Source organism: Arachis duranensis, chromosome 1 (assembly GCF_000817695.3).
Source record: "Arachis duranensis cultivar V14167 chromosome 1, aradu.V14167.gnm2.J7QH, whole genome shotgun sequence".
NCBI classification, from domain to species: Eukaryota; Viridiplantae; Streptophyta; class Magnoliopsida; order Fabales; family Fabaceae; genus Arachis; species Arachis duranensis.
In genome coordinates, this window is record NC_029772.3 from 93,225,347 (window position 1) to 93,239,403 (window position 14,057).

Sequence of the window (14,057 nt, forward strand, 5' to 3'; positions counted from 1 at the left end):
ATAACTTATTATATTTATTAGTAAAATTTTATTATTTATTTTATTTATTAAAAAATCTATTAAATGACTTAGATTGTAAAATTTTTAAAAAAAATTAGGATAAAAAGAGAAAGAATAATTTTATTTTATTTTATAAAAAATGAAGAGAAATAAAAAGAAGGTATATATTATGGTGAAGAAAAAAAAATAATGATGAGAGATTTTTTTTTTATAAGTAATTAGATATTTATTTAAGAATATATATATAATGTTTTTATGATTTGTAAATTGAAGTTATTAATTAATAATTATTAAATATTTCTGACAATGAGAATCTGAAACGTCAAAATCATGTCTGTTAAGAGCATTGATTTCTTTGTTTGTGAATGTGAATGTGAATGTCATTTCATCTCTCTGACTTTCTACTCAGCTCCCTCACTGTACACACTCAGAACCCACCCCTCTCCCTCTCTCTTAAACAATAATATATAATCCATTTAATTCATTGATAAACATAATCTAATACTTGTTTCTTATTATAAATACGTTGAATATGCCAATAATTGAGATCTTAAAATAGATGACATGATTTTTTTACAGTATTTTTTAATTTGATAAGTTAAAGATTAATATGTTACAGAACTAAAATTTTATTAAAAAAATTTACTACATACACAAAATAAAATTTAAGTCTCCATACTTATTTAAATAGGTTAGTAATTAGATTAACCCAACTTAATGGGATGATACGATACCTTGTAACTTGTAATGGTTATGGTTGGGCCCTCTATATCTCTAACTCTCTAAGGATCGATGTGCACGTGATTCCAATGGTTATGGTTATGGTTTTGGTATGTCACTATTCCCTTCCGTTCAAACCGCAACTTTGCTTTAACTCCATCCAGGCTTACAATAATTCCTCTCATTTTGTGATTCCCATTTTAAACACGTGGCGCTACATTCTTTACTCCTCTTTCCACCGCCAAAATATAAATTAGTTTTCAATAAAAATTGATAATTAAAATTTATTAAATAATTTAATTAATTTAATTAAATTTTTATTTAATTATTTTTAATTATTAATTTTACGTAAAGTTAACTATATCTAAAATTTTATCCTTCAAAAAATAATCTTGTCATGTTGGTATTTTTTTTTATGTCTTTTTTATATCTCTTTTTTGTTATATAAAAAACAAATATTTTATCTTTCTTCTTATTTATTACTTTTACAAAAATATTATGTTACGTAAAGAATAATCATCAAATTGATTANATATTTTATATTTTTATAACTGATTTTTTTACATATAATAATAATAATACATTTTTTAATTTTAATACTAAAAATGAAAAACATACACAAAAATAATGTATATAATATTTCCCATTCATTTTAAATTAAACTTGATATCTCCATAGAGAATTTGGTCTTTTTAAATTTATTATTTTGAGATTCTTTGATCTTTAATTAACCAATAAATTATAATATTTTTTATTTTTATTATATTATATAAAAAATCAATAAAAATACAGTTTAATTGACGCTAATATATATTACAGAATCACCTATTAAATGATTTTTATATTCGCTTCAATGAAAATCAAACTCGAATCTTTATTATAAAATTTAAATTTGTTTAAACTTAATTAAGTTCATTATTTTTAGCTAAATGTAAAACATATCATTTTTTTATTTTTAACTTATAATATAATTGCATATTTAATTAGGACATATATTCAATCGAAACCAGCTAATAATTACTAATAAGTGCTAATCATCAGTATTAATGTATTATTAGTGCATGACGAACAAATTCTTTTTCACGGTTTTTCTTCAACCAATCTATCGATTAATTAGTAATCGAATTAAAATAGAAAACTTGTAGAACAAAGTATCATATATATTTTAATTTATAAGTCAATAATTTTCTTCTTTTTTTGTTTGTTCATGTAATTTTCTTACATGTCTTATCCCATTCGGATGAAAAGACAAAAACTTTGCCATGATCTCTGAATTTTTATTTTTTTGGTTCGGATAAAAACAGTAGAGGAAATCACATGTTGAGAATCATAGAATGTACTAATGTGTGTTGGGCCTAAGCCACAAACCAAAAAGGAGGCTTCTAAAACGTTGGACACAGTCGCCGACAGTAACAATATAGGACCCCCCGGGTTGATGGCCTAATATAACATCCTAATTAATATGAATAACAATAACATGTTAGTAATCAACTTGTATTGGTTGTGTTCAACTTATTTGTTTATTTAACTAGATGTTAGGATTTAAATTTCGCTTTGTCTATAATGTAATTTATTAATCAATAATAAACTTTATCTAGAATTCACATTCGTAATATCGTTTAAATTGAATCAGAAATTATTTATTTTATCTTATGTATAATATTTTAAATTTATTTTTTTATGTTATTTTTTTTTATAATTTTATCTGTTTGTGAATATCTAAAATTTTTTATTTTTTTATTTTTTTATCCTGACTTTTGTACATTGTATTTGTTTTTATATTAAATAAAATACTACTATTATCTTTAAAAAACAAAACTCAAATTTATAACAAATTAGTCATTGAAATTTGGAAACAGAAAAAAAACCAATAACATGTCAATTTAGGTTCTATTGTATTTTTTTGCCATACTAATTTGGTTCCATTGCTATATGAAAATGACAACAAACACAACCAAATCATTGGCACTTGGAAGAGGTATAGAAAGATTTTTTTTTTAATTAAAAAAGTGACATGAGGAGAGCAAGAGTTAGTAAAAGTAAAAAATAATTAGATGCATATTTTTATTTATTTGACTCTCAAGTTAAATAATACAAATTTAATAATAATTAGATTAAAGGGATATATAAATAAGCTTAGGAACACACAAATTGATAATGTTTGAGGGGATTAACTCCTTGTGATGATTTGAATCAAAGTTGATGACTTTATGTCAACACTCAGCAGCAGCATCATGATTCATGAATTGTGACTAGACCCACCCTTAGCTTGTTTTTTATTTTTCTATCATAAACCATGATATAAAATAGTTTGCATGTCCATGTATGTATGTATGTATGTAGGATTGATAATTTGATATTCATGTTGGTCCCAAAGTGGATTGATGATGTTGTTGGCTTGCACATCACATAAAAAAGTATTTTAAAACAGTGAATAATTGAAGGGTGAATCACAATCACAGTAATATGACTATAGGAAATAGGAAATTTATAAGGTTAATTATTATGTATCTTTTTCTTTATTCGACAATTTTTTGAAGCCCACATGTGTTTGTGTGTGAATATTAGCTGTGTCTTCTGTATTATTATTCTTTTCATTGTTCATCAATAGCAAGGACCATTGCATCCTTTTCCTTTACATGAATTTAGAATCAATCAGCTCATCCAAATTAAGGAATATTTTTAAATTCAATGAACACTTATAAGAAACTTTTACAGATTACTTATTAAAAAAGTTGTCATAATAGCAAATGAGATATTGTCGCTTAAAGCATTTTTTTTTTAATTTTTACACGATTTATCCATAATTCTATATATACATTCAGCAGAGGCATTATTTGGTGCATATGCACAAAAGTTATTATTGTATGTAATTCAAAAAATAAAAAAATCAGTGAACTTGTCAGTGACTTCAAAAACTCAACAACATTCACACAGGTTTCAATTTTCCAAGCACAAATGCTCTTTATAACTACCATAACGGAAAAAACAGAACCAAAAACTAACCCTGGATACTTCAATCAGCAGAACTGAATCAACTCATAACTAACCCTCCCTGTAACTAACTCTGCAACAACTCTAACAAAACTGTTATTCACTGTTCTAAGTTCTAACTAACTACCTGTGCCGATTAATCCAATTTTATTTTAATTTTTTTTATTTATGTTATTGTTAACGTGTGATTAATTAGTAACTAATTACTATTGAAAGAATTCAGTGCACAAAATCTACAGAGGGAAGTGGAGAATACAACAATATCTTAAGGATTGATTAAAGCAGTTAACAAATGCCAAAGTTTTCATGCCACGACATCATTATTTCCACTTAAGCACAGAAACATCAAAGGTGGTGTATATACTCATAAAACCCTAAAATAATTAGTGGTCAACTTTCAATTGCACCAATAAGAATGACCATGATGCATAGTAATCTCGCTATTCATACCCAAATTCCATATAGTTTCAGACAATATCAACTATCAACAGCAACAGAAGAATTATATATATATATATATATAAATATATATGCTACGACTTCAAACCTTAAAGCAGGACTAATTATGACTGCTACATACACCTAAGAATGCATTATAATGTGCATAAGCTTTGTGAAAAGTAGTTGAAACTATAGCTTTGTCAACAGTGTATATAAATAAATCAATCAAATAGTTGGTTATGGTCAATTGAGGCGAAGTGGAAGATTTGTTCCTTTCAGTTCTATACTATGCTAAAACAATGCAGATACCTTGAGAAATGAGAAAATAGTATCACTAAGACTAATGGCAATGATAAATAAGACAAATAGGGAATAAAATCTTGGTGGGTGTATGTTTTGTTTCATGTAGGAATTTTAGAACTTGAATCTCTCCATGTTTTTTTTCCCTAGTAATAGCAATACTATATAATCTGTCAAAAATAAATTTTATTAACCTAGTTTGTCTAAATTAAGTCCAAAGATCCTCTCTTTTTTTGACCTTTAAGGTGCACAATATTGTTTAGTGCTTATTATTTGAATATTTAGTGATATTGAACATGCCTAATTCCATCCACTAAAATGCTTAGGAAGTAGGAACATACCGGCTGTGTACAAAGCTAAAGTAATAAAAGAAACTAAGAAAATAAATATTGTGTGTAGAAGGAGAGTTGACTGAGAACACTTTGCAATCAGTTGAGTGGAAGCTTTAGAAACATTGGTATGATTAGGGAAGTAGGCATTGAATTTGGCACCCCATGACATCCTACATTCATGAATCAAAATTCATATTTTTTTGTAAAATGTGCCAAGCACTTACAAGTTTGTTATCATGAGATGCAAGAATTTGATCCTCCATATATATTAAGAAAATGCATATTTTAGCAGCCAAACAAAAATGACATGGCTTTTTCAAATAAACAAAGTGGGTATCCACTATCCACAAAGCCCCTAAGTAAGGCCACAAATCCTAATGATTCTTAAGAAGTGGTTGGCTACCCCTCTCTTTTTGGTAATGTGACTTTTCTTGTTATTATTATTATTATCCTTTTTTTTATCAATATTGTTCAAAGTTTGAAGAAGAGTCTTAAAACAACAGTTGAGTTGTCTCTATGTAATTTTAAAATTATATGTTTAAGTCATGGAATCAGCCACCGAGATAATTATTAGGATAGGCTGCCTACATTATACCTTTTGGAGTGTGGCCATTTTTCATATCTTGGGTTAACGCGAGACGCTTGTACATCAAACAACCTTTTAAACTCAAAATCACAAGAATGAAATCTAATGTGACCTTATACTAACTCTATACAATACTTTTTTACTTATTTCTTTTGAGGGCAATGGACTTTGCTTACTTCTAACATTGCACATCATTCCAAGGGAACCAATAATGTTGTAGGAAAGAATATTCTATTTCACTGGCCAATGATGTCTTGGCAGAAATGTTTGATACTATGAGTATGAGATAAGGATCCTTGGCATCTAAAAGGACCAAGGGGAAGTTCCTTTTGACAACACAGCTTAGAACAGAAACTTTTCCTTCTACCATTGATGCTGCCTTGTGCAAATGGTTCTAACAAATAATCATGAATAGCTTATCCTTAAGTTATGCATAATTGCATATCTTACTATTTTTCAGATATTACCATAATCTTGGACTTATTATGTTTATGATAAGGATTAGAAGCAAACAAAACAAGGCTAATTAGATATTAACATCAGTCAAGTCATAATCAGAATCAGGAACTGATAAACTAGAATCACGGCAACACAAAAACCAAAACCTTAAAGCTCATTTAAGTCTTTTCCTATGTCCTTTCTCAGCTTTTTATAACTTTAAATGGTTGAAGGAAAGAGACATGGTAAAAAAGCTATACCCTATTACCCTCCAAACATAACCTCCAGCCAACCAACTAAAGATAGCAGATCCCCCTTTGTGAGAAAATCTAGTAATTTTTTTTTAATATTTACCTATGTATCATTGTCCTTCCTCATTGATTTGAGAATATATTCACAGAACAACTATGAATGACTACCACTCTTGTCATCTTCTCACCCCGGACTATCAATACTAGTTGATGATCTTATTCAAATCAATTATGAAGTTCAACTTGGCTCTTTAAAAAAAACAAAATATCTACATGGCCTCCATTTTAAGGACTTGTGTATGCTTCATAATTATACCTTTCTATCTTACCATTAAGCAGAATACAAATAAATTACTTCATTCCCTAATGATAATTGTTTTTTACTTTTTCTTTATATATCTATAAAGAAAAAAAAGTATCTACATACATTAATTTATAAATAGACCCAAAAAATAAAAAATAAAAAACGACCATCACTAGGGATTTGAGATTGTAATTATTAGAATTTGATATTGGTACCAAGAAGTGTGGTAGACCCTAGATAATGGTTGTAAACATTTTGGGGAGGCATTCTATTGTAGATAATGTAAATCTTTTACGCCAAAATTCTGTCCCTTTTCTTGTTTCCTCATTCAAGATTTACCAATTATGTCTATTGTTGTGTATTATGTTCTAAGTGACAAAAACATGACTGATGAGACTGAGAGGGAAACGTAAGATTTCCTTGCTGCTATATCTTATTTTCACTTCATTCTGCAGCTACTATAAATAGCCTATCTGATTTTAATTTTAGAGGACAGGGCAGGGAGGGGCGAAGAAAAACAAAATGAATTTAAAATCTTAACTCATGTCAGATAACTGCAACATGTTACTGCTTTTTAAAACCATGATTTCTGTCCATCCACTATGTATTACTTTGGCAGGTTTGAGCCTCATGGCAATCACTGTCACTGGGGGAACTTATGTGTGTCTCCTCAACTTGACAAGCTGACATACAGAGAAGCTCCATAAAAATGTTATGCCTGCTAGTTTTTAGTGATTTCAGCTTTGCCACTTCATCCCATGAACCTTTCTTAATTACTTTACACTGCTGTCTTCAGACAGTAGTGCTTTAAAGACTTTATGCTTCTAGTGCTTATTGGTGAATATGGACCTTAAAAACCTACCATTATGTGAAGGGAAAAAAAAGCCTAGAATAACGGCAACTGATAATCAACATGACATATGTCAAGCCGAGGTACATGATAACCACTACTGTATAAATTCTCTGAAAACAGTATCAAATTCTATCGAGGTACAATGTGAAATTAGTCCAGGTGATACGTGCTTTAGTCTTTTAACCGAAAGTTTCAAATTCAAGTCATAGGAATTGAAAGAAATTCCTCATATAGAGACCACTTAACCATTTATGTGACTTCATTTAGGTCAGGTAGGGTTAATTGGATGTAAATATATATAACAAGAACCTTGATGTCAGTAGTTCAATCGAAAAAAGGTTGGTTTTTCCCAAGGTAAACCGGTAAAAATGACCAAGGGGGCCTCTTTTCTTGTTTGAAAGGTCATGTTGACAAGCCCATTTGTGTCTGTGCTTCTCTCCATGACTCCATTGACTACTCTCACTAACACAGCCACTGATTGGTGGCTTAATATTATTATGGATTTACTCTACCTTTTAATTGGTTTCTAAAGACCCTTTTTTGTGACTTGTATACAGATAAACTAATAGGGTTCAAGACAAGACTTATTTATACAGAAAGGATCATTATCATGGATATCTATCTTCCAATTTTGTGTTAATCAATCAAGTACTTGTGAGTGATTGTAAGACAGCATTCACATGTGTGAACTGTTACTGTATATGACCAAATGGTATATCTAATATCACCCATCCATTGCTGTCCCCACACAGCACAATTTTTCTTCTTCGTACATTAAGCAAATCGATTCCAAGCCCATCAATCACTTATGTGTAAGACTGTGTGTGTGTGTCTATATATATATTTGAATATGCAAGGTGTCAACTAGCCCCAAAGACCCAAACTAGCACTAGCATATAAGTAAAGCTACTTGTATCAGTCACTTGTTTGACAATGTTAACAACTTCTGCAGGGAACTTTTAAGCTAGAGTTTTTAGCAAAGCGCAAAACATATAATAAAATGGAAGCAGTCAAGGTCTCAATTGATCAAGATGAGAGAAGAGACACATGCAGAGTTGCTTACATAATCCATTTCTTGCTTGGTGCTGGCAACTTGCTTCCTTGGAATGCTTTAATCACTGCAGTGGATTATTTTGCGTACCTCTATCCAACCAAACACATAGAGAAGGTTTTCTCAGTGGCTTACATGATTTCATCAGTTCTAGTACTTCTCATGATGATGAGCTGGGGAGGTTGGAGCAGAACAACATTGAGGTTGCGAATGAACGTCGGGTATTCAATGTTTGTTATGTCTCTCATGGTACCTCCTGTCATTGACTGGGCCTCCAGCAGCACCAAGTTAGAGGACAGACCAAGCGGCGCCTATGGTTTGACCGTTGCAGCAGTGGTGATTTGTGGTTTAGCAGATGGCTTGGTGGGTGGAAGCTTGATAGGATCGGCCGGCAAGCTCCCAAAACAGTACATGCAAGCTGTTTTCGCCGGAACTGCATCATCAGGTGTCTTTCTATATCTGAATGTTAAGTGATCTAATGAGATTAAGAGAACCTCTTGTCTATAAAAATTCTACATAAATATGAGGCATAAATGAAGTAAAGCAACTCTGAATAAAACCATAGTGCGTACTTTATTCTTTTAGGGATATACAAGCTTTTGAATTTAAAGGTATTAAAAACTAGTAGATTCCAGAGTCTAGTTTTCTTGGTTTTTAATTGTGCAGTGTATGTGTATCCTAGTTATGCGACAACATATTGTTTGTGTGTGTCCATGCATAACACTGCCTAGCATATTCCTTCATATCTAGGTAACCATTTCCTTCTACAAAAAACCATGCTACAACTAAGGACACTCAACCATTTTTCTTATATATATATAGACAGAGCAACAACTAAAGCTGTAGCTAAGGTACAAATGAATCTCAAATATGATATCTATATAGGGAAATAACAGTTACATAGTTGATGCTTAAACAACTAATCAGAGTCTTTTCTTGGGGGACAGGTATTATAATTTCAGTGTTGAGGATAATAACAAAAGCATCACTTCCACAAACACCAAAGGGACTACAAATAAGTGCTCACTTGTACTTTATGGTTGCTACTGTTTTCCTACTATGCTGCATAATCTTCAGCAATTTGCAGTACAAGTTACCAGTCATGCAGGAGTATTATCAGAGCCTTCAACACGACAACACCTTATGCTCTGGGACAAGATTTTGGGCAGTTGCGGGGAAAATCAAGGGGCCAGCTTTCGCAATTCTCATAATCTACGTAGTGACTCTGTCTATCTTCCCAGGATTCATTGCAGAAGATCTGGAATCCAAGCTTCTAATGGATTGGTATCCTATTTTACTGATAACAGTTTATAATCTTGCTGATCTTATTGGGAAGTCATTAACTGCCTTCTATGTCATACAATCTATCACAAGGGCAATATGGGCCTCCATAATAAGGTTACTATTCTATCCACTCTTTATCCTTTGTCTTCATGGACCAAAGTGGCTGAAATCAGAAGTGCCAATGATAGCTCTTACCTTTCTGCTTGGTGTTACTAATGGTTACCTCACCAGTGTCCTTATGATTCAAACACCCAAGTCAGTGCCCTTCTCAGAATCAGAGTTATCTGCTATTGTGATGATAGTGTTCCTTGGATTTGGTTTGGTTGGTGGTTCAGTCCTAGGCTGGTTCTGGATCTTATAAAGGTCTTAGTTCCATTGTGTAATAAAATGATCCTAAAGGTGTGTTTGTGAGTTGTGTCTTGGAAGGAAAGGGAGGGAAGGGAGCTCTATGAGTAAATGGACTCTACTTTTCTCATCAAGCCGTTCACATTCCTCCCTTCTATTCCAAGATCTCAACTTGCAAATACACCTTAGGGCAATGCACACTGGGCAATAAAGGAATAGCTCTGCAGCATCAAGCATCAAACTTCACCATTCCAGAATATGAGAAACCGTAGAGACCATTAGTAGATATCTAGGCAAGTAATATGTAATATATGGTATCCAGTATCCACAGATAGTAAATGACACTAAAATCTGTGTTTGGCTATTTACTAGAGCAAAATGCATCTTAGTCTCCGAAATTATTGGTCGTTAAAAGATTAATCTCTCACAGGAAAATCTCATAAGCATTAGTCCCTAAAGTAGCTTTAGATTTTAAAAAACTACTCCGTACTCAAAGTTTTTTGAATTATTAAGATGTGAACCATTCAGTTATTAAAAGATAGTTTCACTTCGTATTTGGCTAGTTGCAAACATATCTTTATATACCTACGGATTTTGATTTCTGTCTACAAATAAATGACCGCCAATAGGTGCACGTGTGAATGATATAACTCCAAAAATGTTTTGCTACCATTATTACAATATTTCCACCATACAAGGTTGCTAGAAGAGAGATCTGAATGCACACGAATCAAATGGGAAAAAGAGATATCCCTCTCTTCTAACTTTCTCTCTCTTGTCTCTCATCTTTCATTCTCCTATACATGAATCTACATTTGAATAATGGCAACTATTTTCATGGACCAAAATTTTACGAGGTAAAAGGTAACATAAGCAAATGTTAGAAACTTGTATGAAAGCCAGCACCAGAACATGAAGCTTAAGCAGCTGTGGCTAGAGGAGAAGGGGGAGCTGGTGGAATACCTCCATGGAAGAAACTAGGAGAAGTTTGAGAGGAATCTTCTTCCCCTAGCTCACCCGCTTCCGTGGCATCCCAAAGAAAATGAGCATAGGATGCTAGAACATAACTACAATAACAAGTTAAACAATAATTAGTTTATTATAGTTTCTACAATTACATTTGACAGCAAACAGAATTTCTGATCTAGACCTACCCCATCCCAACTAATATCTTCTAATCTGGCTAAAGCATACCAGCGTGTTCTCGAAATTAAGTTAATTGCAATTTGCACTCTTGAACTTTACAATCAAATGATGTAAGGTTTGATTATTTGAAGAAAGTAAATCAAGATACATACCAGAAGAATCTCAAACAAAATTATAATCCAAGAATAAAATTGTGAATGGTTCTTACCAATCATCTGGAGCAGCTTTAACGGCTTGATCATAGTAACACTCAGCACGAGGAGCATCCTTGTGGCTCTCCCATATCAAATCTGCATACATGGATAATACCTTCCCATCATTCTGGTCAGCCAAAATTGCTCTTGCACAATACTCTTCTGCTCTAACATAATCTCCACAAACCTGCCATCACCACAAATTAGATCAATGCACAATCGTAACTGAACATGTTTCAGTCTTTTGAGCATAGACTTAAAAGGAAAAAAAAAAATACAACATCAATGGAAGAACTTCATTGACGTACCTCTTTCAAGTACCTTGCGTAGTTGCTAAGAAAAAGTGGATTCCCGGGATTCGCTGCGATCATGGCTCGGTAATATTCGTCAGTTGGATCATTGTCGTAATTGGAATCCCAGAATCCCCAACCACCGCGACCGCCACCAATGCCAATACCACCTCCTCCACCACCACCACAACCTGCACCGTCGCCTTCTGTCAACTCGGAGAACGAAAACAATGCGGGGCCCAACGACGTCGTTCTGGAAGGAGGACGAACCCAAGGCATGTGTACGGAGGAGGAGAGATCAGAATCAGAGAGAACACGCGGCAATGCGACTCCTTTCGGCGAGGACGATGCGGACAACGTGATGGATCGAGTTATTCGTGGAATCTGGTGAATGATTTCGGGTTCGGCAGAAGAGTGATTGGAATGGGGAAGCCATGAATTGAGCGTGGACGAAGATGATGAGCTTCGAAGAAGCATAGTTGTTGTGCTTGTCATGAAAGAAGAACAAGAAAGAACCAAGGGAAGGAAGGAAGAAACGAAGAAAGAAAGAAAGAAAAGTTGGTTGTCTTTTTCTCTCTCTGGAGCCCTAAAAATCGCGGCTTTGTTCGGAGCAGAATGAAAAAAGGCGCGAGTTTGAACCACACTCTTCGGTTCACCTGACTCGGTCACCTTCGTATTTGGTACACCCGTTAATTTGGTTTTCTTGAATTTTCTTTATTTTTTATTTTTATTTTCAAGAGTTAAATCAGGGATTATATTCATTTGACCCCTAACTTACCAATTATACTGTTTATGTCCCAAGTTTGTAAAAAGTGCACTAAATTAGTTCCTCACCACATCTCCAGCCAATTTATCTGCTACTAACGAGAAAATTGCTGAGCTCCAATTTTTAAGAGACTGTATAGAAAAAATAGATGGTATGTTAAGGTTTGGCAAGTCCATCTTCGCAGCCTTACCTGCTTGAATTTGGAGAGGTGCCGGTTCTTTTAGCTTGCCATTCTCTTTCTCAAGAAGGAGGGTCTTGGTGACGGGGTTGCAGAACAAATAGACAAACTGGACAGAAAGGATTGGCAGGATCAGGATAAAATGAATGGAGGGGCATGGAGGAGTCGACAATGGCGACGACGGGGATGTGAAGATTGTGAGCCTCGTTGATGACAGAGGACTTGGAGTCGGTGTCGAGGATGAAGATGCAGTCGGGGGGCTGAATGGAGCTGAAGAGCTTCTTGTTGCGAGAGAGGAACTTCTTGAGGCTGTAGCGGTTGATGACGAAGCCGCCGGTGTGCCAGAGAGAGTTAGTGGAGGGGGAGTAGGAGCCGACGCGGTGGTCATAAGGTGGAAGATACGGTCGAAGGGAGGGTTGGTAAAACGCCATCGTTTTAGGGAGGTTTCATTTTAGTGCCAAAAGTGAAACGACAGTGTGGGATTGTCGGCGGTAGATAAATTGGCCGGAGATGTAGTGGAGGACTAACTTGGTGAATTCTTTACAAATTCAGAGATATAAAACAGTGCAATTAATAAGTCAGGAACTAAATTGGTGTAATTTTTGAATTTTAACTCTTACTTTTATATCATCTCAAATTATCACATTATCCTTCTTGTTTAATACTACGTTAATTATTATTCGAGAACAACAATACTTTTTTAGCAACATTAGGTTAATATTTCTTTAACCATATATATTATATCAAACAAACAAATTCAAATTTTGGGATAGAAAATACAATAATTATACACAAAATGAATTGTACATAGCATTTCACTATATTAGAGTAAAAATTTTAATAAACACAGTAATTAAAACGAAAACAACATGCATATTAATTAATTGTTCATCAAATATTGCCAATAAAACATTTTGAAGGTGACTGAGTTACCGTGTTTTTTAAGATAGACTTGAGCTTTATGTTTAGTGGTGGCGAAGATGAATCAGATTGAAGTAGTGCAGATGAATACTGTGACACATCTTTTTCGAATGGGGATGACGACCAAAATGCCGTTGAAAATGGCTTCAAGACGGGTGAATTGGGTGACGAAGTCCGCAGAAATGGCGTCGGCGGAGATTTTGTTGGGGCATAGAGAAGTTTGGCAACTGAAATTAATCAACTGATTTTTAATAGTATTCTTATAAGTAGTAAAAAATTTCATAATGGTGGTGCCGAAAAATTCAGTAGTGATATAGGTGTTTCATTTGAAGTATTTGGGGCATGTTGTTTGAGACGAGAAGATTTTTTTTCCCAAAATCAAATGTCTTGCCAGGGGAAAGAGATGGTTGAAGAAAAATGGAATCAGACATCTGATTGTAATTAAAGCAGAAAAGATTGTTAAGAATAGAATGTTCTCAAGTTGAAACTTTTTTGTTTTGCTTTATGATGATTTAAAATTTTTAAAAAAAAATTCTCATACTTTTTATATGTTAAGATAATATTTTTTTCTATTGATTATTTGAATCACTATTTCATATAAATTATGTGTCTTGTTAATTATATTTTATTTAAAATAATTAATTTATATAAAATATAACACTT

The 14,057-nt window shown here is 33.0% G+C and overlaps 2 protein-coding genes across 3 annotated transcripts; one reads left to right on the forward strand and one right to left on the reverse strand.

Moving 5' to 3' along the window:
- The first annotated feature begins 7,870 nt into the window (after positions 1-7,870).
- LOC107461586 (equilibrative nucleotide transporter 8) lies at positions 7,871-10,263 on the forward strand. The gene is made up of 2 exons (XM_052252693.1): positions 7,871-8,715; positions 9,218-10,263. Exons 1-2 carry the CDS (start codon positions 8,220-8,222, stop codon positions 9,913-9,915), a joined length of 1,194 nt encoding a protein of 397 aa, XP_052108653.1. The 5' UTR covers positions 7,871-8,219; the 3' UTR covers positions 9,916-10,263.
- Positions 8,660-12,124, reverse strand: LOC107461602 (uncharacterized). Of its 2 annotated transcripts, none has more exons than XM_021125337.2 (3): positions 11,548-12,124; positions 11,254-11,426; positions 8,660-8,729 (listed from the first exon to the last, which is right to left on the reverse strand). In XM_021125337.2, coding segments are annotated over exons 1-3 (651 nt in total). In that variant the 5' UTR covers positions 12,025-12,124; the 3' UTR covers positions 8,660-8,728. The 2 variants fall into 2 exon arrangements, with proteins under 2 accessions (XP_020980996.1, XP_015935612.1); XM_016080126.3 differs by lacking the exon at positions 8,660-8,729 and adding an exon at positions 10,342-10,966.
- Between the last annotated feature and the right edge of the window lie 1,933 nt (positions 12,125-14,057).